At 50.3% G+C, this 22,816-nt stretch overlaps 3 protein-coding genes across 4 annotated transcripts; 1 reads left to right on the forward strand and 2 right to left on the reverse strand.

Moving 5' to 3' along the window:
* On the reverse strand, positions 1–7,488 carry ndufb5 (NADH:ubiquinone oxidoreductase subunit B5). Its single transcript, XM_088913580.1, has 6 exons — positions 7,360–7,488; positions 2,867–2,952; positions 2,343–2,409; positions 1,999–2,060; positions 662–768; positions 1–254 (listed from the first exon to the last, which is right to left on the reverse strand). The coding sequence occupies exons 1-6, from the start codon at positions 7,475–7,477 to the stop codon at positions 134–136; spliced, it is 561 nt and encodes a 186-aa protein (XP_088769706.1). The 5' UTR covers positions 7,478–7,488; the 3' UTR covers positions 1–133.
* A 221-nt stretch (positions 7,489–7,709) lies between these two features.
* mrpl47 (mitochondrial ribosomal protein L47) lies at positions 7,710–12,558 on the forward strand. The gene is made up of 7 exons (XM_088913579.1): positions 7,710–7,867; positions 7,999–8,144; positions 8,772–8,832; positions 9,006–9,102; positions 9,598–9,728; positions 10,332–10,427; positions 11,358–12,558. The coding sequence occupies exons 1-7, from the start codon at positions 7,746–7,748 to the stop codon at positions 11,464–11,466; spliced, it is 762 nt and encodes a 253-aa protein (XP_088769705.1). The 5' UTR covers positions 7,710–7,745; the 3' UTR covers positions 11,467–12,558.
* actl6a (actin like 6A) lies at positions 12,425–21,409 on the reverse strand. Of its 2 annotated transcripts, none has more exons than XM_088913578.1 (14): positions 21,225–21,409; positions 19,970–20,046; positions 19,656–19,830; positions 18,323–18,423; positions 17,593–17,690; positions 17,053–17,147; positions 16,575–16,681; positions 15,351–15,440; positions 14,842–14,903; positions 14,517–14,631; positions 14,356–14,436; positions 13,949–14,044; positions 13,618–13,704; positions 12,425–12,899 (listed from the first exon to the last, which is right to left on the reverse strand). In XM_088913578.1, exons 1-14 carry the CDS (start codon positions 21,247–21,249, stop codon positions 12,819–12,821), a joined length of 1,290 nt encoding a protein of 429 aa, XP_088769704.1. In that variant the 5' UTR covers positions 21,250–21,409; the 3' UTR covers positions 12,425–12,818. The 2 variants fall into 2 exon arrangements, with proteins under 2 accessions (XP_088769704.1, XP_088769703.1); XM_088913577.1 differs by having other exon boundaries at positions 16,560–16,681.
* Between the last annotated feature and the right edge of the window lie 1,407 nt (positions 21,410–22,816).

Below are 22,816 nucleotides of genomic sequence, written 5' to 3' on the forward strand. Positions count from 1 at the left end.
AAACATTGAAAAGGCTTTATTTAAGCCAGCGCATTATTATACAAACATATACAGGGGATAAATTCCGAGCACGCCCCCGCCGAGCAGGCGAGCAGGCGGCTGTCTCTGCGGCTCACGGAAGGCCGGCGCTGCCTCAGTTGTCAGGCGTGGCCTTGTGGGAGTAGTCAATTAGCCGCTTGTCCATGGTCTCCACCTGGAACCAGGGCCCGTCGCCCTTGTGGCGCATGTGCCTGCGCACCTCCTGCTGCTTCAGCCTGTGGCGCAAGCAAAGGCAACGCGTTACTCTCGCAGAGCGGGTCCCCCCGCCCCCCGCCCCCCGCCTCCCGCCGGGACATCTGGAACAACGATGGGCCGAGGGCCCGCTACACTGTCCTCACTGGGGAGCCTAGGGGCGCCCCCCAGGCACGCGCAATCACACATAGACACCAACGTCAGCCAGGACTCCCCAAAAACACACGGACGATGACAAGGGGTCTGCTAAGGGCATGAAACAATAACAGCTACAGTGATTTTACTTCTCGATATCGCGGGCAGTATTGAAGTATTGAAGAAGGGAGAGCCTGCTCAGTCAGACCCCTCGCCGAGCTGAGCGGAGGGGACAAGCTCCACGGAGACGCTTCAGAGAGCGGAGAGGCTCTTCAGTCTCCACGCCGCCACTAACCTCAGTTCAGCCTTTTCCGCCTCAATCTGGATCACAGCCATCATCTTCTCGTAGTCCTTCTCAGGCGGGTCGTAGAAGTTCCGGACGATCCACCGGGTGATGGGGTGCTGAAGGAGAGAGACGGACAGACCCGGGACGTTGGACAGAAGAACCTCTTGGTTCTGCACGGGTCCATCTACAAGCTGACTGTCAGCTTTCCTCTTCAGAGATTAATTTGGTTTTGCCCGCCCAGTTTAGAATCGCCAGTTGCCCTGTGACTGCACACGGGGGAGAGTGAGGAAGAGCAGGAGGATCCCCCCCCCCCCCCCGGCCGTTTGAGCCGCTCGTGTTTGAACACGTCACAAGCAGCACCGCCCCGCCCTGCAGGGTCAGTGCCTCACTGACCGCACCGCAGGCCTGCAAGCACCCCAGGAGGCCACAGGAGGCACTGTGTTGCCCACAGACTCAGTCCCACCCCACCCTCTGCGAATCCCAGTCACGCTGGGCTGGTGGTGTGACCCCCGGCTCGAACCCGCGATTGTGGGGCCCAGCCTGCAGACAGGTGAGCACCTTCAGAGGAGCTCGAAGCAGATTATCACTAGCAGACTCATTCCTTCAACACCCCCTCGCCCCCCCATTTGGAACTGTTTACCACACCGAGGCAACCTGCACTGCCTCATGGACGTGTCCAGGAGGAAGTGAAACTCACAATCACATCCTCCGTGACAATTAAACTCCTCTTTCACCACGGAGCAAGACCTGGTTTGTATGGGTCTCTAGGGTAGGCTGGATACAGACATCAACCTTAATTAAGGTACAGATGTGGACTTTAGGTATTACAGATTTTGAAACCTTTTTATTTTTGGTCTCCAAACTGGGGATTAATATCCCTGCTACTGCACAATATCCAACATGGTCCTGACAAAACCTCCGATTCTCCTTCAAGCTCAGGGGTCCCAAATTCCAGACTGGATTTCGGACTGCAGGGACCCGAGTTCAGACTGAAGGGGTACTTCCTACAGAACAGCGACCCGTTTTTGACATGTTATCACTTTAGAGGGTTTGGAATTCTGGTCTAGATGGAAGAGTGCCACCTATTGGCCCACTAAGACCACTTCCTTCCTATGAGGACTCTGAAGTATTAATCAGGCCCGGCCTGACTGCATCTCAGATCTAACAAGAAAGACAGCAGAGTTGCAGGGTTTCTCGCAGAACAATCCTGAAATTCCAGGGACACAGTTTTTGTGTCACAACGTAATAGTACATTTAAGCATTTTTCCTGTACAGCCTTCTACTAACATGTCATTAAACAAGAATGTCAGCACTAATGTCCTCGATGAAAGAAACGGGCAACATACCTTGTAATACTCCCAGTGTTCTGGGACATAGTCTTCTGGGATTTCTGCCAGTTTCGCTTGCCCTGTTGAGACAATTGCCACTTGAAACTTCATAACCAGCAGCCTGTTGATACACTACTTATTTTTTAAATGCATTTTTTCTGGGAAGACAAGACTGGCATCTTAAGGATTTAGATGGAATTACACAGATAAAAAGATCCCTCCCAGCATTTTGCAGAATCTACACGAGATGGCAAATTGCAACACACGATTCAGACACTACTACACATTTCCCTAGTTTTAAATGACTATAGGTCTTTCTTTAAAACAAATCTGAACAGTCCAGTTTAAGTTCACAAACTTACCGATAAATACATTCACACACGTGATGATCACAGTGACTGGGATGCCAGTTAACAGTATGTAGAAGTACTGCAAAGGAAAAAAATCTTGGTTATCCTGCCATAGGAAAACATCGACTAAGAGGCTGTTTGACACACCGGGGTCTTCTGGTTGCTAGTGGGTGATTGGGATGAGTGTGTCATTCAGCCACCTGTTTAAGCTTCCTGTGCAATGAGCTCTAACGTGTCAGAGCTGCTTGTTCCAGACACCACCACTCTTAGTGGAAAGAGGATGCCTGTTCTCAGTCTTAAAACCACTTCCTTGTAACCTCCAGCTGTGTTTTTGTGTCACCGCTGAGCGTAAAGTAAACCATAAATCAACGTTTGTCAACGGGGTCTTGAATTCTTGAGTCAAACCCTCTGTGCTTTTGTCTCAAGACGAAACAACTTGGATCCATCACACCAGACTTCTCATGAGCACTAGCGATCTACTTGCTGCAAGTCACAGGATGGGACAAGCACCTGCAATGATAGGGGAGGACACTTACCAATGAACGAAGGAAACGCAAGTCATAGAACCTGGTAGGCTTGATGACAAACATCCGTTTCGAATGGCTCCCATATCGCACAGTGGCTGCAAAGACAGTTTCATGAGCAAGTCATCATGAGGAAGGCTGAGGACACACTAGCAACACTGCAGTCTGGGCTGAGGAGCAGAATGAGTAGCTGGAAATGCACAGCAGGTATCCTTCATTAACAAACTCCATGCATCATGGAGTGCAGTATAACAACAGAAAAATACAGTTCTTTGAGTTTATACAGTGGATTCATCCTCAAGGACCCTAATGTATAGTTCACACAAGAAGAGACCTGCTTGGTCTGGCCCCGATACGCAGTGCCATTTGGCTCGTGCGTGACTGCAGCTCCTGCCATCAGCCCCACAGCACAGCAGATCACGGGGGAGACGCAGGAATGTCTTCACCAGCTCAATTATGGGCAACACTACGGGGAGGCCAGTTGTCCAAGATCATAGCGGAATGATACCAGAACACTGGGGGTAACCAGGCCCCGCCTTCACAAACAGCACCACGAATCCTTAATGACCAGGTTATCAGGACTTCACGTGTTTTCAAGAAGGCGGTGTCTCGTTTATGTTCCACAGACCGTTCTCCCACTCTGCGCTCTTAAAACGCGGACCACTAGACTCAAGAACAGCTTCTACCCTACTGCAGTACGCATCCTCAACAGCTCGCTGCAGGGCCTCAGACTCAATGCACGTCTGCACTATGCACTCTTTGAATGGTCTACCATGTTTTTTTCAGTGCTATGTATTTATTATGTTTGTCATGTGCTGGCTGCATTGTGTGGTGTTGTCTGCTGTGCTGTTTCTGTCCCAAGAGATCCAATCCACATGTACATAAGGTAATAAACTCCTCTACTCTGCTTAACATCTCGTCATAAGGCTGGTACCTCCTGCAGTAGATACATGCACCATACTGGGACATTAGATAGCCAACTGTAGTGCAGAGGGAACTGTACCACCTATTGGTCCACCATCATCACCTTAAACAGCAACCTAGTCTTTCTAGGCGGCATCGTTACTGCAAGAAAGCGATATACTGTCAAGCCCGTAGAGACTTAATATGAACTGAAACAAGTAGAATAGAATCTTTATTGCCACACCACCAAGGCCGGTGGAAATTGTTGTTGGTACAGCTTTGCTACAGACATTTGACATGTGACAATAACATACAGAATATAAGCACAGGACCAGACTGCACAATATACAATGCAGATTATTAAAATACAGGACGACGAGAGGCTGTACACAATACAGAACATTAAAATTCACTCTATCATCGGATATGCAATAAAATGCCGAGTTGATGCCCTGCAATGTAAACAGACAAATCAGTGCAATTTAAATGTGATACAGGTCATAAAGCACAATACTAAGTTTTTGATGGTTGGGGGCACGTAACTTGTTGAGCAGCCAAACAGCAGTCGGGAAGAAGCTGTTCTTGAAACGTGAAGTTTTGGATGTCAGTGATCTGAAACTTCTACCCGAGGGGAGCAGCTGAAATAAGTCGTGTGCGGGGTGAGATGGGTCCACAATGATCTTGTTAGCGCGTGTGGTGGTACTTTGGGTGTACAAGGATTCAGCTGAGGAGAGGGCAGTGCCAGTGATCTTCTAGGCCTTCATAACAATGCGTTGAAGTCTTTTCCTTGTTAGGATGTCCATGCTTCTGTACCACACAGAGATAGAAGACGTCACAATGCTCTCTTTAATGGCTGTGTAGAAATCGAACAAGGAGGTGTTGACTGACTCCAAACTTCCATAATTGTCTGAAGAAGTACAATCTCTGATGTGCCTTCGTGATGAGATGGTCTGTGGTGATATGCCATTTTAGAGAGCTACAGATATAGGAGCCCAGGAATTTAAATGAGTCGGTTATGGCTATTTGTTGACCGTTGATGGAGATGGGGGATTTGTGATCCTGTGAGTGCCTGAGGTCCACCATGACCTCTAAGGTTTTGGATGTGTTAAGTTGTAGGTCACTGTTAGCACACCAAGTGACTGCTCTATCTCCTTCCAGCCGATATTGTGCTTCACTGTTTTCAGTAATGAGCCCGATGATGGTGGCGTCATCTGCGTATTTCGACAGTACTGTGCTGTGAAGCTGAAAGAAGGAGAAGAGAAGTGGGGAGAGTGCACAGCCTTGCAGCGCGCCTGTGTTGATGGGCAGAGGATGGGAGGTAAACTCATTCGCCTTGACTGCCCGACGTCTGCATTGCAGGAAATCCAGCAGCCAGTGGCACGTTGCAGGGTTAATGCCCATATCAATTTGTTTATTGAAAAGTTTAAGAGGGTTAATAGTATTGAAAGCAGAGCTGAAGTCTATGAGCAGAATGCGTGCATAGGTGTTTGGCATCTCTAGGTGTTGTAGTGTATAGCAGAGGACCAATTTGATGGCGTCTTCCACAGACCTATTGGCATGCGCGGTAGGCAAACTGGAGTGGGTCCAGCCGTGAGGAGGTGCAGGACAATACGCTCGAATGTCTTCATAACCACAGATGTTAGGGCAACAGATCTGTAATCATTGAGACAACCTGGTTTGGAGGACTTTGGTACTGGAATTATCATTGCCACTTTAAAGCATTGTGGCACTTCATGTAAACTAAGCTGTTGAAAATAGCTGTATACACTGGAGCCAGCTGAGAGTGTGACTGAGCACAGCAGGGCTTACATGATCAGGGCCTGCAGCTTTCTTTTTATTTATTTTTTAACCCAATTCTCACCTCTTCCTGTGTGTGTGTGTGTGTGTGTGTGTGTGTGTGATGTGTTTAATTTATTGAAGCGTGCACAAAACCCGTCAAACTTCTGTGGGAGCTCCGAGTTGTCGTCTGGTAGGGATATTGTAGGTTTTTTGTAGTTTGTCATATTCTTTAGGTTCTTCCATACCGTTCCGATGTCTGATTAAAACCGAGGATCAATCTTTTGGGCATAGTTTGATTCAGCTATCCTTATGGCTGTGCACAATTTATATGTTGCTGATTTATACTGTACATTATCCTCGCTGATGGAGGCTGAGTTTTTCGTACTCCTCAGCAGTTGCACCTCTTTCAAAAACTAGGATTTGTTATTATACAAAGTCAATGTTTTGTTAGAAACAGACAATTCTTCACAAAAGTTTATGTAAGATGATACAACATCAGTGTGCCGGTCAATGGTTTTAGACGTGGCTTTGAACATGTCCCAGTCAGTAAAGTCAAGGCAGTCCCTCAACATCTCAATGGCCTCCGCCGATCACGACTTAACAGTAACATTTTTAGGTTTACTGGATTTAAGTTTTTATTTTTACGACGGAATAAAGAGTAGGGGAGTGTGGTCGGATCTACCGAGCGTTGCGTGGGGAAAAACGCGGGAGGCTTCAGGAAACAGTGTAGCAAGGATCCAGTGTTTTGTTTTCTCGGCTATAACAATCCACTTGCTGTTTATAGTTTGTTAGTTCGTCAGACAAGCAGGCCTGATTAAAATTCCCTAAAAACTATAACAACAGAATCTGGACGAGATCTTGCAATAAAAAAAAACATTTGTTGCGCTAACTCACAGATCGCCGAGTTCGCGTTTGCTTGTGGTGGAATATAATCTCCGATAACAACAGAAGCAAACTCTCTGGGCAGGAAAAAAAAAATTCTGCACCTTGTACTGAGGAATTCAGTGTACGATGAACAGAAGCAGTACGGAAACACTCGTGCACCAAAGCCGAGTCACCGTGAACCAGATGCCGCCTCCTCGAGTTTTTTAAAGAAAGCTCTGCCGACCTGTTGGCTCTGAAGATGGAGAGGGGTTACGGTGGAGTCCGGGAGCGTTCGGTTCAGCCAGGTTTCCGTGAGATGGCTGAGCATTCCTTAACATCTTTCTCGGTTTGGATAAGGTTTAAAAGCTCGTCCGTTTTGTTCCTGAGCGATCGGGCATTCGACAACAGGAGACGGTAGGGCCGTCTCCTGGACTTAGCACGGACGCCGGATCTTCTACCTGTCTACCTGGTGCAGGTGTATCCCCAATGTTCCCACCAGGTATGTCGGTTATAAGCAATTGTGTGCGGATGGACAATGGCAACATTAACACGCTCTCTAATGTGTCACAAATCTTTAATTTGACATAAACTTAAATCTGCCAAACAAAAACAGCAGAAAGGTAAAACATAGTAGCAGTTTGTAGCGGAGCGAGCTTTCCGGCCGCCATCTTGAAGCAAACAAAAATAAAGCTTAAACGTAATGCTTCCCTCTCGCACAATACGATTTATCTACGCCAAAGCAATCGATTTACGAAACACATCCACCGGCACGATAAAGCATCAAAATAAATTCATCAACTTTCTTACAGCTTTAATATTGAAATTACAGGCCGCTTTACAAATGATAACCCATGTCGGGTCATTCGCTTTTGAGGTACAGAATCACAAGGTCAAAACTAGCAGACTGCGTTTTTAAGGCGATCATCGTAGCCACTAGAAGACTCAGTGAGTTTCCTTACCGTTCTCTATTCGTGGGACAGTCCTGAAGAGAAAATTCCCTTTCGAAAACCCGGATTTTAATACATTCAATCTAGCTGCAAATGCAGCCGCAGACGACAGGACGCTCATGCCCACCATGGCTGTTAAGGGCAAAGCGGACGGCAGGAAGTCGATGATCGGACTTCAGCACTGCAGTAACGGCCAAAACGCCATCTTTACTTAGGGCAGCAGACTTTATTTTTCATATCTATTTCTGTATACATTTATTTTGCTCTCGTCGCCCTACACCTTTTCACAATCAGTAACAAGAGGTAATTAATTTCCTAAATATGCAATTAACTACACGTGACGAGTTCCGGACAAAACTGACACCGCGTTGCACGCCGGGTAAACGGTCATTTCCAAGATGGCTGCGACCTCGCTGGGGCGAGTTCTGTCATTTTGCAGGCAGTTTCAGAAAGGGCTCGGGATCTGTTCGGTTCGGCATGCTTCTTTTCCCCTGAACAGTCCGTCTCTGCATCCTCTCAGGTAACGCAGTGTTGCGACAGTTATTTGTAGGTGTAGCCTGTGTCCGGTTGCAAGTGAAGCCTCTCATACACTACATAATGTACTGGTGATGGAAGTGTGATGCATCTCCCTGTTTCTCCTCTTTCTTCAAGTGCAAATGCCCACACCCTTCTTCGGAGCAGTGTGGGGACCGGTCTTGCTAAGCAGTGCAGGGCAGTCCACGCGTCCCAGTGCCGACGGGGTCTGGAGGAGTTTTTTGATTCCCCGCAGAACTGGGGAGCGCTCACTGTAAAATCAGGTGAGCCGACCCGCCCCGGGTCCGAGTGCGGTCAGAACCGCCGACTGGAACAGCCCTGTGCTTCAGTCGCGTTTAACATTAAGTCCAGAGGCATTTTATTTACAGCGAGTGCAAAAATCTTTAGAACTCTCTAAGAGTTCTTAGCCTTTAATATTTCCGTACTAACTCGGTGGTTTTCACCTCAGACTATCTCGACTGAATACATTCTCCACATTAGAATACATAGTTTTAATTTAGTTTTAGGGTGGCTAGTCGGTGACACTTCGTTTGTATCTGTTCTTGAATACACGCCGCATACAGTTGTCATCCAAGATTGATTGCATAAATTAGAAGCTAGACGCACTTCTATTTTGCTTTTAGTATCGTAGCCTTATTGTTACTTGTACGTGGCTTTATTCAGGATCCCCTAGTAGATGTGTTTGTCATGCAGATGTGATGTTTGCCTTTTGTTTCCAGAAGTACCTGTATCTAACGCTGAGATTGTGAGGCTGTTTGGCAGTAAATCCTTTTTGATTTCAGTTAGGATTGACACCTCGAGCGCGTCTCCAATGTGACTGTACTGCAGTCTTGCCTGTTAACTTTTTTATCGATTGTGGACTCTAATTTTATTACGTTGCTTTCCCCCAGGAGCTCCATGGACTGCAAAGCAGCTACGGACAAAAAGCAATGAAGACTTGCACAAGCTGTGGTAAATCAGACCGGGGCTCACGCACATCCACCGCTGTTGCCTGCTACTGTTCATCTTTTAATGAGAACTACTAGCCGAATTCGATTACAATGTGTTTTCATCCTTCATACAGTGACAGACATTTGGTGCTGAGGAAAAACAAACTGTTGCTTAAGACTGTCTTGTCTGTGCAGGTATGTGCTGCTTAAAGAGAAAAACATGCTTCTGACTGTGGAACAGGAGGCCAAGAGACAGAGAATTCAGATGCCGAGTCCTGAACGCTTAAAGAAAGTAAGTGTAACTGGGGCTAGAGTCTGAATTTGAGCCCCGAACATCTCAGGGAGGTCTTCTGCTGAGCTGTAGAGCCCAGGCAAGTGTCCAGCTCCCTGTGCAGAAACAACATCCCAGTACGCTGTACGCCTAGCTTCTGAAGACTTGAGACCCGGGGCAATGGCCTGACTGTAACACAGCTGTTATACAAACACCACGAGACAGCCCTTTTATAACTGTATCACTGCATCACTGAGATGGAGGACACTGGTACAGGATTACTTAGCTACCCAACACAAAAAGGTCCAAATATTTAAGGCTCAGCGTTTGTGTTTTCTCACACAGCCCTATGATTTTTTGGGATTGTGTTCCCAGTCTTGTTTACCGCCCGGTCTCGGTGAAGGGCTGTGAAAGGTTTCCGAGGCTTAGCCTTCAAACCGTGTGGCGTTGCAGCTTGGCGGTCGATCTGCAGGCGCAGGGGGCAGTATTAAGGGGGCAGCTGTTGCTCTGCTGCAGGTCGAGCGGTCCATGATCAGGCTGGACACCGTGGTGAAGGAGCGAGAGGACGCGCTGAGGCTGCTGCAGACCGGCCAGGAGAGGGCCAGGCCGGGGGCCTGGAGGAAACACATCTTCGGCTGGACCTACTGGTAAGGCTCTTTCCACGCTGCCCGGTCGCCGTGTCGGTGCTGAGGCCCCAGAGAGGGAGCGTGGGGCTGTGGGGGTGTGAAGCCGCCAACTCTATAAGCAAACGTGCACTGTTCCTTGTGCTGTTACAGTGGCTTTTGGAGTCCAGGGCTCCTCAGTTGCTTGGCGCAGTGGTCCACATTGCTGCCTTGCAGGGCTGGGGCCCTGGGTCCAATTCCAGACCGGGGGTGCTGTCTGTGTGGAGTCTGTATGTTCTTCCTCTGCCTGTGGGTTTCCTTCAGGTGCCCCCGTTTCCTCCCACAGTCCAAAGGCATACTGATAGGCTAATAGGCTGCTGTGATAATGTGTGATTGTGTCTGTGTGCCCCCTGCTATGGACTGATGTCCCATCCAGGGTGTGTCCTGCCCTGTGTCCGTTTCCTGCAGGGGTAGGGCTCCAGCTCCCCTGCAACCCTGAACTGGACGAAACAGTTAGAAAAAGAATTGAAGGTTCCTCTGTTTTACACGTTCACTTTGTGGTGACTCAAGGTGTCTTGTGTTAACTTCACATTGTTCCGGTCCTTACCTGTTACACTGTGCTGAGGGAGTCATGTCTCGATTCCTCAGGTACAGATTTAAGGAATGGGCAATTCCCTGGTACATGAACAGAAGATACACAAGGAAACGTTTCTTCACTCCTCCATTCGTCAGTCACTTCGTAAGGTGAGTGCAGCCTCGCTGTGTAGGATAGACAGGGAGTTTTTTAGCTCTGCCTCAGCCTGATATCCTCCACGTCTGTGGCCTTCTGCGATTATATACTTTGGTTGGAAGCCCAACTTCTAGGATTAGGGATTCTGTGGAAAACAGGTTAGGATTTGGGAAAACAGGTCCATTGAATGCCAGTTTCCGAATGGCATTAGGGTCAAAGGACTGAAAGTCCCAGGCAGTTCTGCTCCTGTAGAAGGTTAGCGTCTGCACTGTTGATACGGCTTCCAAATTTCTTTCGGGAGACGATGGGAAATAACTTTTATCAAATCCCGTTCGGTGTGCTTCAAAATGGTAAACGTTAACTTTGCCATAATGCCTATAACAGGGGTCTCCGTCTAAATTGCTGTAAGGTCAAGTGTCGTTTGTTTTTTTTATCCCAACACGAGTTCCCGTTTCAACAATTAACCAAATTCTGTTTTGGACGTGTAGGCTTTTCTTCCCTCAAGGTCTGGTACAGATGATGACTCAAACCCTCCCTAGTTGAGAGGTGTAACGCAGCCTGAGTCCTGGTTGAAAGGGACAGTATAGGAGGGGTGCAGTTGTTCAGGTCAGCCAGCTGACGTGCTCTGTACCGCAGGGCCTTGCCTTCTGCTTCCTCTTAGCCCGAGAGTCAACACAAGTGCTAGCCTAGCGATCGTCTAAATTAACTATAGGGAAGGTTTTTTTTTCCTCAAGGTCTTTTAATGTTCTTAACACAAGGCATTCGTGTGTTTAAAGATATAGTTACCCATTCATCGTGGTTAGGAGTATTAGTTATGCAGCTGTTACCCAGAGCTGGTGGGGAACAACAGCCAGGAGACATCAGGCTCTCCAGGAGCTGTAGGCAAGACCCCTGGTTTAAAGAATGAAAAAGTATAAACTTGCCACTTTTTGTTTCTCCTTTAGGCTTCGCATTGAAAAGCGCCTGCGTATCAGCAACAAGAAGAAGAAAATGGAGGCTGACAAGCAGCTGAAACTCAGGGAGAAGTTTCCCAAACAGGCTGCAAAGTTGTAACCGTACATTTCCCCACAGCCAGCCGCTTTCAGCATCGGATAAGTGACGTGGCCAGCAAGGTTTTCACGATGACGTGCTTTTTTACTTCGATTAGTCAAGATCACGGAGAAAAGACATGTCACCACAGAGCCACACCCTGTGATGGCTGTTGCACAGGGCAAGCATTTTAAAATCTAGTGTTTTGTACATCTTGGCTGGCTTGAGAGGTTGGGCATAAACTCTGTGTGGCAGGAGACTTTGGTGAAGACCGTGGAGTGAAAACCTTACCTTAGTAATTGTTAAAGTCTTTTGTAAATATACTGTATTGAAATTGTTACAACTGATCAAAGTCTGGATACTGTTTTTTTTCTTATTTAATAGGGTAAAAACTAAATCACATAAAAACTGCCTGTTTCTATCCTGAGCTTCTATAACGAATTCCTGTCCTGAGTGTGAGAAGTGTCGTAGATGATGTCTATGAATGATTCCGACAGCCTGTACATTAACTGTACTGCAAAGGAACGAGTAATAGGTTTGTTCCATGGTGAAGAGAGAAGAAGGCTTCACAGCCAAAATGTTTTCTCTCTTCTCAGCATGGAATAAACCTATTACTTGTTCCTTTGCAGCGGACGCAGCCACACACCTGACCTGTGTTTCACGTGTTTTACCTTTACATTATAGGCAAAGCTTGATCTGATCTCTAGGGGGCAGGCTTTTCCCAAGAGATGGAACACCACTGTATATGCTGGCACACGGATTTCAAGCAGGGATCCCCTTATTTCCAAAACCATGGAGACCATTCACAGAAAATGTGACATTATGGTGTATATTGCCTAACTCAAAATTGGTATTTATTGCTCTATCTTCACATATGTTCAATTCAGTTCAGTCCCAACTTTGCAAAACTGTTGGAACAGCGGAGTGTTGTAATCTGGAACACAATATTAAACTGGTGAATATACTACATAAAGAAAATCAATCTCTTTAAAAAAAAAGTTTATTTCCAAACTGCTTGTATGTACTTTAGTTCTGTCATCACAAACTGTTTGGTATCAAAAGAGGCTTAGAAAAAGCCTTTTTTTAAAATAAAAATGGAAGATTCGATAGAACTATGTTTTTTAACAGTAGTTTGTCTTCAAAGTAAGAAAATAGCAAAAACCTATTTGTACACTGATTGTACAATATGTGCGCCACAAACGTTTTCTACATAAAAATACAAAGAAAGCCATTTTAATTACATATGTATAAAATAAGGGGGAAAAAAACTACAAAATTGCAAGTGTCCTTGGTGTTCCTGAGTACTGTGGGAAGGGCTGGACTAAGTTCGGAGGTGGCGTTTTGTCTGTTAAGGTAGAAGGGTGGTAGAAGTGGCATTAGGGGCATTTTCGGTCAACGCACTGCTTTCCTCCTTCCTCATACTCCTGCTTCGATATCCACATCTGCTGGAAAGTCCCCTGCAGAAAGAAATAACCGAAGATGAACGAGCTTCTGAAGCCCTCTGTTCCACACTGGAGGGGTCCTGCAGAGAACTGGAGATTGCTTTCTCTTCAGGTGCACAGTCCCACTCCAAAGTGATTCTCTTAGGGGGGTCCCCGTCTGTAAAAACCCTGCTTCCTCAACTTCTATGAGAAGACACTGCACAGTTGAAAATTATTCCAGGAAAACAGTGAAAGTTCTTATCCATTCAGTCTTGGTGCAGTGCACAGGTTCAAAGTCCCCTCCACTTCCCCACTACAAATGTGCCTGCCTGCGCTCAACTGAAAGAAATATTTCTGTGCTCTACCATCTCATCTCCAGAGAGCCACACAACAGTGGCGCTTTTACCACGCTCTTACTGAGTTTGGAATTGCCGTTGTGTTATGCAAACCCAGGGTGGGCTCACGGGTTACTGACACCTGGCATTGCTGCTACAGTCCTGCACCGCTGCGGGAGAACGAGAACTGAACCGCTCGTCGGGCGACGTCGGGCCCGACCGGAAACCAGCGCTGCCATCGCTGCTGGCAGGGGCCAGAACCGATTAATGCCACCCTGCCCTGGGCACGCAGTGCCAACTGCATGGCGCCACTCGAACAACCGTCACTTACACCCAACTGACCGCCCCTGGGCCACGGGGCCCAACGCCAGTGAGCCACCCAGGAGCCCGAACCCCAGGGCAACGGCAGCTCCACTCACCAGCGATGCCAGGATGGAGCCTCCGATCCAGGAGCTGAACCTGCGCTCCACCGTCGTGTTGTTGGCTATCAACTTCAGGCGCATGCTCTGAGGGGAAAAAAAAAAGGGGAACCCTCTTCACCGGGGTACAGGGCTGGCTTGGGCAGACACACTGAATGGTGGGGACATAAAGTCCTGGCATCTTGACCATATTACAAAAAAAAAAAAAGCTTCAAAAGAATCACTCAAGCCCTACAGAATAAAATGGAAACTGTCGGTCGTTACAGATTTACAAAGTCAAATCGGCGTGTTCGATAAAGCCGCGCTCTGGGGAGCTTCGGGCTGCACTCACGGGAGGGGTCTTCTGGGAGAGCTCGCGGTTCAGGCGGTCCGTGAAGCCCTGGATGAGAGTGTTTCCTCCCGTGACGATCACGCTGCCGTACAGGCCCTGCCACAGGAGCAAGCAGACACAGAGCCGTCACTGCCTGCGCACCCCGGCGGGGAACACAACCCCCAGGAAGGTTCAAGTTTTTTAAAGAATCTACCCCCTTTAGATCAGAAGAACCGTCTCGCTCGCTCTGCTTCCTACAGCTGGCTCATCCAGCCAGTTCCTGGGAGATCTAGCAGAATAACCGTCGACCACACGGACATGCAGCCTGATCGGAATTACCCCCTCGCACTTTCCCCTTGCTCATCGTTACCCCCCCCCACGCCAAGCTCCAGTAAATTCTGCACATCGCTTTCGGCGGCACCACTCACCGGCCGGATGTCGATGTCGCACATCCCTACGCTGGTGGTGACCACGTGCCCCACGCCCAGCATGGTGTTCCCGGACAGGCCCTAGAACGAGGCGGCAGCGAGGATGAGGGCGTGACGCGGGCACGGCCAGGCGCTCACCTCGCACGCGGCAGGGGGCTCACCTTGGCGTTCGAGGGGTCGAACAAGCCCTCCGGGATCTTCAGCCGCTCGGCGCCGAAGTCGCAGTTGTACCCGTTAGGCAGCTCGTAGTGCACTGTGGGCATCTGAGCTGCAACTCTGCGGAGAGGAGGTGAAATCTGCAGCTCGACTCGAGGGGGACTCAGGACAACAGCGGGCACAGACCCGTACGTGGTGCTCTGCGGTTACAACAGAGCCCAGTCGCTGTGGCACACTCATTCTCAAAAACAAGTAGCCAACGGCCTGTGTGGCTTCTCCTTGGCAACCCGAGCTCCAGCAGGACTTTAAAGTACGAACGCCCAGACTTACTGTTCATCGTATGGAGAATCGGACACCTGCAGCACTGAGGCTTGAAAATCCTGGATCACAGTCTGAAGGGAAAACACAGCGATCAGTCGTCTTAAAACGGCGCAACAAATACTGCTGGCGCCGCTCACACAGTGACACACACGGCTCTAAAGTGATTATTCCAGGCCAGTTTTAGCATCTCTGTTTACGAGCCCAATGACTAAACTAAACGACTAACTGATGGGGCCTTCGAACCCGGAAGAGAGCTGCTCATCAGAAACTGAAAGGATGCAGTCCGTGCATCAGAGATTTTTGCACACAGGGCGGAGACAAAAAAAAAAGCCTGGAACTAAAACTAGATGCGCCAAACCCACAGAGAAGGACCTGAAAGACCTCTAGGCCCTTCCTGTACTGTGCGCTTGGACTCCTCCGGCCCCTCCTGCCGCGAGCAGGACAAACAGGCACCGCAGGAAGCAGAGGAGCTGGTCACAGGACAAGGCCCACAGGGCGCTGCAGAGCCGGGCGCTTACGTTGCACATGTAGTTGTGCCACGAACGGGTGACCTGAGGTAGTTTTTCCTTCTTCTTCCAGTTGGCAGAAGCTCCTTCCCGCACGGGTTCCTGCAGAGGAAGGCCTTGCTGTCAATCTGCATGAGCCGAGACTGATGTTTGCACATTACACCCACAAAAAAAGTCTTAATTTAGTGGGGGTTTTTTTTTTTTTAAGAGAAGTCAGCATGTGGCAACAATATAATGTGCATGTTTTATAACTCGAATTGACAGATTTCATGCGAGACAAACAGGAGCAGCTGAAGAATAATCCAACACAAAAAAATCCATACAACTCGGAACAGCTGTTCAAATTCATTTACTCCACATCCTTTTTTAGACGAACCCATCTTTTTGATGAAATATTCCACACCATGCAGCTTGTGAAAACACGGCTCACAGCTGACTGACAGGGAGGAGACAGAGGTCAAGCAGAATAAAGCTCTGCAGTGTCGCAGCACTAATACGTTTTCAGAAGCCGCTCCTAATGTACACCTTACTTCACATGGAAAATGGCAACCTGAAGAGCAAAGAATCAGCAGATACCAGGAGACCCGACCTATATGAAATGAAAAATGTTAAGATGGAAATTACATTAAGTATGTGCATATGTAGCCTGTACTCGTTTATACAGGTTAAATACAGTACCTGTGCATGTGTAGTATGTACTATTGATGTACAGGCAGAGTGGTTACGTCACCCTCACAGACACAGTCAGACATGTGACTCTCAGTGCAGCGATGATCCTCCAGCTGTGGGAGTCACCAGTGTTTCGTGAACGACACTCCAGGCGCCGAAGCAAACCTCTAGCTTCAAAAGAGCAGCTCAAAACAGCTGTCCATCCGTTACTGCTCTTGAAACAAGGTAAGAACACCTTCATCCCCTTTAGGAGAACTATCCTCCTGAGGTGAAAGCCACATGAAGCTAGGGCAGTCCTTGGTTAGAAAGTATGCCCGATACCCTTTGTGGACCAAGAATTAACCACAACTTTAGGACCTAACTGCTACTCCTTGACGCTTGTGGTTGAACTATCTCAGTCCCTGGGGGGAGACACAAGTTTCCCCAAAGCTGCACACACACAGAGGCACATGCACCTTGGACTGGTCACAAAATACTTACAAAACCCTCCACCATGATGTTTGCAAAACAAAAAACACCCAAAAATGAAGCGTAGGAATGGATTAGACTTACTTTATCAGGTCTCACCTTTGAAGCAATCATGTAAGGAGGAACTATTTCAACACCTATTTCTTGAAAGAGCTCTCGGCATTGCATGCTCATGAAGTCCCCCGCCAGAGGCGACTTCACGATACCTGAAAGAAAAGAAGATTCTCAGCGTACCCCCACAGAAAATGCCCCACCCCTCAATGAACCGTCTCGTCTTCTTTGTAAATAATATTTCTGTACTTTTTTAAATTTCACAGCAGTTCTAAATCAAAGCTGTCGGCTTGCTGCCGCAATCTAACCGTTTGAAAGGCAGATTCCAATTTCAACACGTCTGGAATGATCGTTACAAACCAGTCAGGGCTCAATCCGAGAGCAAGCTCGACCCCGCGTACCACACCTGCAGCCTCTCTCTCGCTGCGCGGGCGTCGAGCTCTCTCCAGGCCTGAGCCCAGCGACTCTCGGGACGGACAGAGCGCCACCTGGAGGGCAGGACTGCAGACCGCGACGGCCGCCTTACCCTGCTGGAGCACGTAGCCGTCGTGCACTGGGATGGCCGTCGTGTGCGTGGCACCGCTGTCCAGCACCAGACCGGTCGAGCGCCCGTTTGCAAACCTGGACGAGGGGTTAAGGGTCAGGTCGCACCTCTTCAAAAATACATCACAGGAGTGGGGAAAAAAAGATGCAATACTGGGCATGAGCGAGATACGCGATATGCTGCAAGGTTTTGAGAATCACCGCCAGGACAGCGACGCGGGACTTTGCTCATTTAAACAAACCCCACAGTGAGGGAGGAACCCTAATGAAAGAGTTTGAGGTCTTGCAATCTGAATGTTACAATCTATTCAAAAGCCCGACGAGAATGCAAAACAAGCATTTCTGCCAAAAAAAAAGTAAAATGTTCTTGTCGAAAGCATAAAGCAGCATGTGTGTTTGTATACTGGTCCAGGCGCACTTTAATTCCGAGCCCATAGGGAAACCGGCACAGAGCCGACTCCGAGCCCCTCACGGGGCGGCAGCAGCTCGTCCCCCGAGACGGGGAGCATCACAGAAAGGATACGACGACAGCACAGCCGTTTTGCACAGGAAGAACGCAGGGATGTTGTAATGTTCGAACATCAGCTCTGTCAGCTTCTCTCTCTTTGCTCTTGTATTCCACTGTTGTATTTAAAAAAGAAAAATGAAAAAAAAACGTAGTGCAAAGCACACCATAAGAGTGCAATCTGGTTTTACACAAGATGTAAGAGAAACAGATGCCACACATTGCTGGTAACATATCTTGAAAAACATAAAAATCTTAAGATGATTTTAGACCAAGTCGCCTAATATTAACCTTTACGTACAGTATAACTACACATGGCGCACGACGATGTCAGTTTTAGACCTGAGCAGAGAACATAACAAGGGGAGGCAGCCAACCAAACAGACTTCTGCAACAAACCAACAGTGAATCACGAACCGGAGGAGTCAAAACCACGGGTAAGAGCATTTATAACCAGAGTCGGGAGGCTTCTTTACACAGAGGGTTGCAGGAGTCTGCAACAAGCTGCCCTGCTATACTGCGGATACTCTGGTTTATTTCAGGAAACAGCTGCATGAGATTCTGTTAACCAATAACTACCAAATGGACCAGATGGACCGCACTGTCTCCTCTCGTTCGTGCCCCTTCTTACAATCTTATCTCACATCACCGAGCCACACCGAGTAACGGAGCAGCGCTGCGACTGCCCTGTCCGGCCCCGCAGGAGGCTCAAACCCGGGCTCGGGCTCGGGCTGGCGGACGGACTCACCGGGGCTTCGGACATCAGCACGGGGTGGAGGCTCGCCTCCGACTTGACGTGCATCTTGTAGGTGTGATCCAAAATGGCCTGGAAACTGTCCCAGTCTTCAACTAGAGGGAGACCAGAAAAACCCAGTTACCCACCGGCCCCCCGCTGGCTTCAGAGCGAGAGCAACCACCCGAAGCTCAGCTTTCAACCTAAAGAGGCAGCAGACCCAGATCAGTCACACTCCGTCTCAAACAAACAGCTCGGACCACCCCAGAGGACACCAGGTGGGTGAACCGTCACACCCTTACAAAACACAAGCCAGCGCGTTTCGGGGGCACGAGACTTGAAACGGAACCAGTACTCAAAAACCAAGTTCACCCGGTCACTCAGCTCAGCACAGGACTGGCGGCTGTCCTGCTGGTGAAATGAACTCCAGGAGACCACGGCACTGTGTTCAAATAGCATCATTACCATCCTCCTATACAGGAGATCTTCGTTGTCCAAACTGACCTTTTCAAAGCAAGAAAGGACTACCTCTCCAAGCGCACAGATAATGAAATATGAAGACAAGTGCTCTCTCTCCTTCCACATCAGCTGAGGGGCAGGCCTAGCCAGCAGAGAAAGAGCAGGGTATCCTAGTGCCTGGTCAATTAACACTACACGATCAGCGACGAACACAGAGGGCTAAGGATGACTCTGCTATTCGCCTTATTGCACTGAGCTGGGAGTCACCCTGCACCATGCCCACCCAACACACACGGTGCCTGCTGAGCGCCCAGCCAGCCACTACTTCCCTTCACCGACCCCAGAGGAAGCTCTTCCCAGCAAGACCGCCCCCTCCCCCCCAGCCGGGCCGAGCGGGGCCCTGATGGCCCGGTACCACCCTTCCCCCCAGCCAGGCCGAGCGGGGCCCTGATGGCCCGGTACCCCCCCCCCCAACCGGGCCGAGTGGGGCCCTGATGGCTCGGTACCGCCCCCCCCCCCAGCCGGGCCGAGTGGGGCCCTTATGGCTCGGTACCGCCCCCCCTCCCCCCAGCCGGGCCGAGCGGGGCCCTGATGGCCCGGTACCACCCCCTCCCCCCAGCCGGGCCGAGTGGGGCCCTGATGGCTCGGTACCACCCCCTCCCCCCAGCCGGACCGAGCGGGGCCCTGATGGCCCGGTACCACCCCCCCCCCCCCCAGCCAGGCCGAGTGGGGCCCTGATGGCCCGGTATCGCCCCCCCCCCCCCACCAGCCGGGCTGAGCGGGGCCCTGATGGCCCGGTACCGCCCCCCCTCCCCCCAGCCGGGCCGAGCGGGGCCCTGATGGCCCGGTACCGCCCCCCCCCCCCCCAGCCGGGCCGAGCGGGGCGTACTCATGCCGTTCTTCAGCGGGGACATGACCTCCATGCCCTCGCGGGGCACGCGCAGCTGGTTGGTGTCGATGTAGTAGGTGGTGCCACCCTGCTTGCCCTTGTCCCCCTCCGTGTCCATGGGCACGGTGCCGTCCTCGCGGTCCAGCGCCACCCCGATGACCGTGGGGAAGTCCGCCTGCGGGCGCACAAGCAGAGGACAGGCTGGCCGTCAGAGGCGCTCCTCCGGGGGTCCCCGAGCTGGGGGGCCTGGGCGGGCCCCTCGATTCACCCGTTGATCAGGCAACTTCACTAAAGCCGCGGACAGGGCGTCTTACCTTGGGACAGTCCTCTCCTGCATACCCTGCTCTCACCGTGTAAGAGCCGATATCAAAGACCAGGGCACCGACCTCATCTGAAACGGACAAACTCCGATTAACGTTCACGCAACAATATTCCTCAAACTCATAGAGCGCCTTCCTGGACTCTCCACACAAAGTCAGCTTCACAGGCAATGGGGATCCCCTCCACCCCCACCTGGACGATGCGCCAGTCCGCTCCCCACACCCCAGCTCTCAGTGGAGGAGAGCAGAGTGATGAAGCCAGTTCAGAGACGGGGGTTATTAGGAGGCCATGACTGGTAAAGGACTGGGGGGAATTTGGCCAGGACAGGTCAGTAGGGTAACACCCCTACTCTTTTCGAGCAACACCCCAGGATTTTTAATGACCACAGAGAGTCAGGACCTCGGTTTTACATCTCATCGGAAGGACGGCGCCTTTTTACAGTATAATGTCCCTGTCACTATACTGGGGCATTAGGACTCACACAGAGCGCCTCCTACTGGTCCCACTAACACCTCTTCAAGCAGCAGCCTTAGCTTTCCCAGGAGGCCTCCCCTCCAGGTACTGGCCAGGCTCACACCTGTTGAGCATTAAAACGTGCGGGAACCCATCCTGTGCAAACTCGGCCTCACTGACGTCAGGACGGCGGTACCGTTGTCTGCCCTGGATGAAGAGGTAAATGAACTTCATCAAAGCGGACGTCCTGCTTTCCTCGAATCGCGCACCAAGAGGGGAGAGCTAGGAGCAGTGGGCGCTGTGCAGGTGGGTCCTGGGGGGGCAGTTCATGAGACGTGCGCAGGGTCCTGCACCCCGTGTCCGCCCGGGAGCTACAGAGAGCGAGGCTCTCATCCCGGTGCCGAGATGCAGAAACACGTCCCGGCCGCAGCTGCAGGACCGGCCGCGAAATAGCTTTGGCAAAGAGGCGGCTTGTGCACCGAGCTCACCTCCGTCGCAGCTCACTAACCCTTCCTTTGTACATTTAAAATAAAATAAACGAGCAACTTCTACAGTCACTGCCAGCCTCCCCGGTGCAAGAAGGCTTCCTTCGAAGGGAAAAGTTTTAGAAAACGGCACGATCCCGCAAACCGCTGCGATTGTAATCTTGCTCAGAGTGAAGCGCTCCCCCACCCCCGGGTGGGTGCCCTTCCCCGGGTGGGGGCCCGTGTCCGCTTCCCGACAGGCCCCCTCGGTCCTGCTGCTCGCACAAAGCACTCGCAAGAAACGTGGCGGCTCCCTCCCGTCTGGACTCACCTCCCCCGTACACCCCGCCGCTCATCCTTTCCCGCTGCTGGTCCGCACAAAAAAACAAAACGCACAGCCCCGCTGTATCACGACTGAAAACTAGTACTGCGAGAAACTCTGCTCCCCCCAGCCTTTTTAACCCAACAAAAGAAATTAGGTACTACACCGTCCTGGCTTATACGACACAACCACATACGCGTCCCCACACACAACATGGCGTCCCTAGCTTCGGCAGTTTCCGGAATGTTTCGACTATTTCCGGCACGGTTCGCCTGCAGGGCGCCGGTAGGCTAGAGGGGTATCTATTACTCGCCGTGTGCAAGGCGCTCGTCGGGTCCGGCGTGCTTGTCTCAAGTGCCCCAGAGACAGACTGCAAGAACATCAGAGACGTTTGTCCCAGTATATCACTGCCATGGAAGGTTTTAATCCACGTTAAAAAATAGTAAACTGATTTTTTCTTCGGGATGGAAAGGGTTTGCTTGGATGCATATTCTCTGCATGGGGACGGGATGCATAGAAAACTGAGAAATTAAAGCGTATCCTGTCAGCAGCACATTGCCCGGGGAGTTCGTAAAAACGGTGGTACTGTGGCTCAGGACCTCCTCCTGTGGCTGGGAGGTTGCCGGTTCGTATCCCGCGGCCAGCAGAGGAATCCTACTCCGTTGAGCCCCTGAGCAAGGCCCTTCATCCCAACTGCTCCAGGGGTGCCGTATAAATGGCTGACCCTGCGCTCTGACCCCCAGCTTCTCTCTCCCTGTCTGTGTGTCTCATGGAGAACAAGCTGGGGTCTGCGAAAAGACAAATTCCTACTGTAAGAAATTGTATCTGGCCAATAAAGTGATCTTATCTGATCTTAACACCCTGCACCAGGCGGTGACGCTGCTGCCGCCTCTGCTGGTTGTCACTTTAATTACACTCCGGGGCTGTTGAATGCGGCTGTGGCACGCTAACCCCGGCTGGGGCGTGCGCTCCTCCAGCGGGAACAGGCCGCCGCTAGAGCGCCACCTTGCGGGGGCGCCGGGGAGCTGCGGGCTGTCAGACGGGACACGGTGTGACACACACACGCACAGTGCCGTCGCTCTGTGGGCGGGTATCGGAATATCACCCACCGCTCGTTGTGAAGGAAGTGTGTTTTGTTTTGGGGTTTTGGCTGACAACGACAAAGTGAAAGCTTAGAATAATGTACTTTGGGCTTTGCGATTTTTCAGAAGAGTAATTTGGCCGTGACGTGATGCCATTTACAGATACATGTAATCGACTTAAGTACGGCTGGGGGGATTCTTAAATCATGTCATTTTGCGAGGGCACTGCCTGGCCTTTTTCCTGAATCGTTGCAAAACTGCCACCCAGACAGTTTTGCCGTGCTAGGCCGAGCAAAATGCTCACGCAAAATGACTTTCCTCTTTTATGCTAACAACGTATGTTTTCTGGATGCAAACAACTCTGGAATGCTAAAAGTTGCCAGTACGAGTAGCGTAGAAATGAACGACTCTAAACAGCAAACAGAAACAGACCCTGACGAAGTACAGGCTCAGTGACCACAGCCTGGCCATAGAAACTGGACACAGGCAGACCTGGCTGCCCAGAGAGGACAGGCTCAG

The sequence above is a fragment of the Atractosteus spatula genome, chromosome 4 (assembly GCF_055471065.1).
Source record: "Atractosteus spatula isolate fAtrSpa1 chromosome 4, fAtrSpa1.hap1, whole genome shotgun sequence".
Taxonomy (NCBI): Eukaryota; Metazoa; Chordata; class Actinopteri; order Semionotiformes; family Lepisosteidae; genus Atractosteus; species Atractosteus spatula.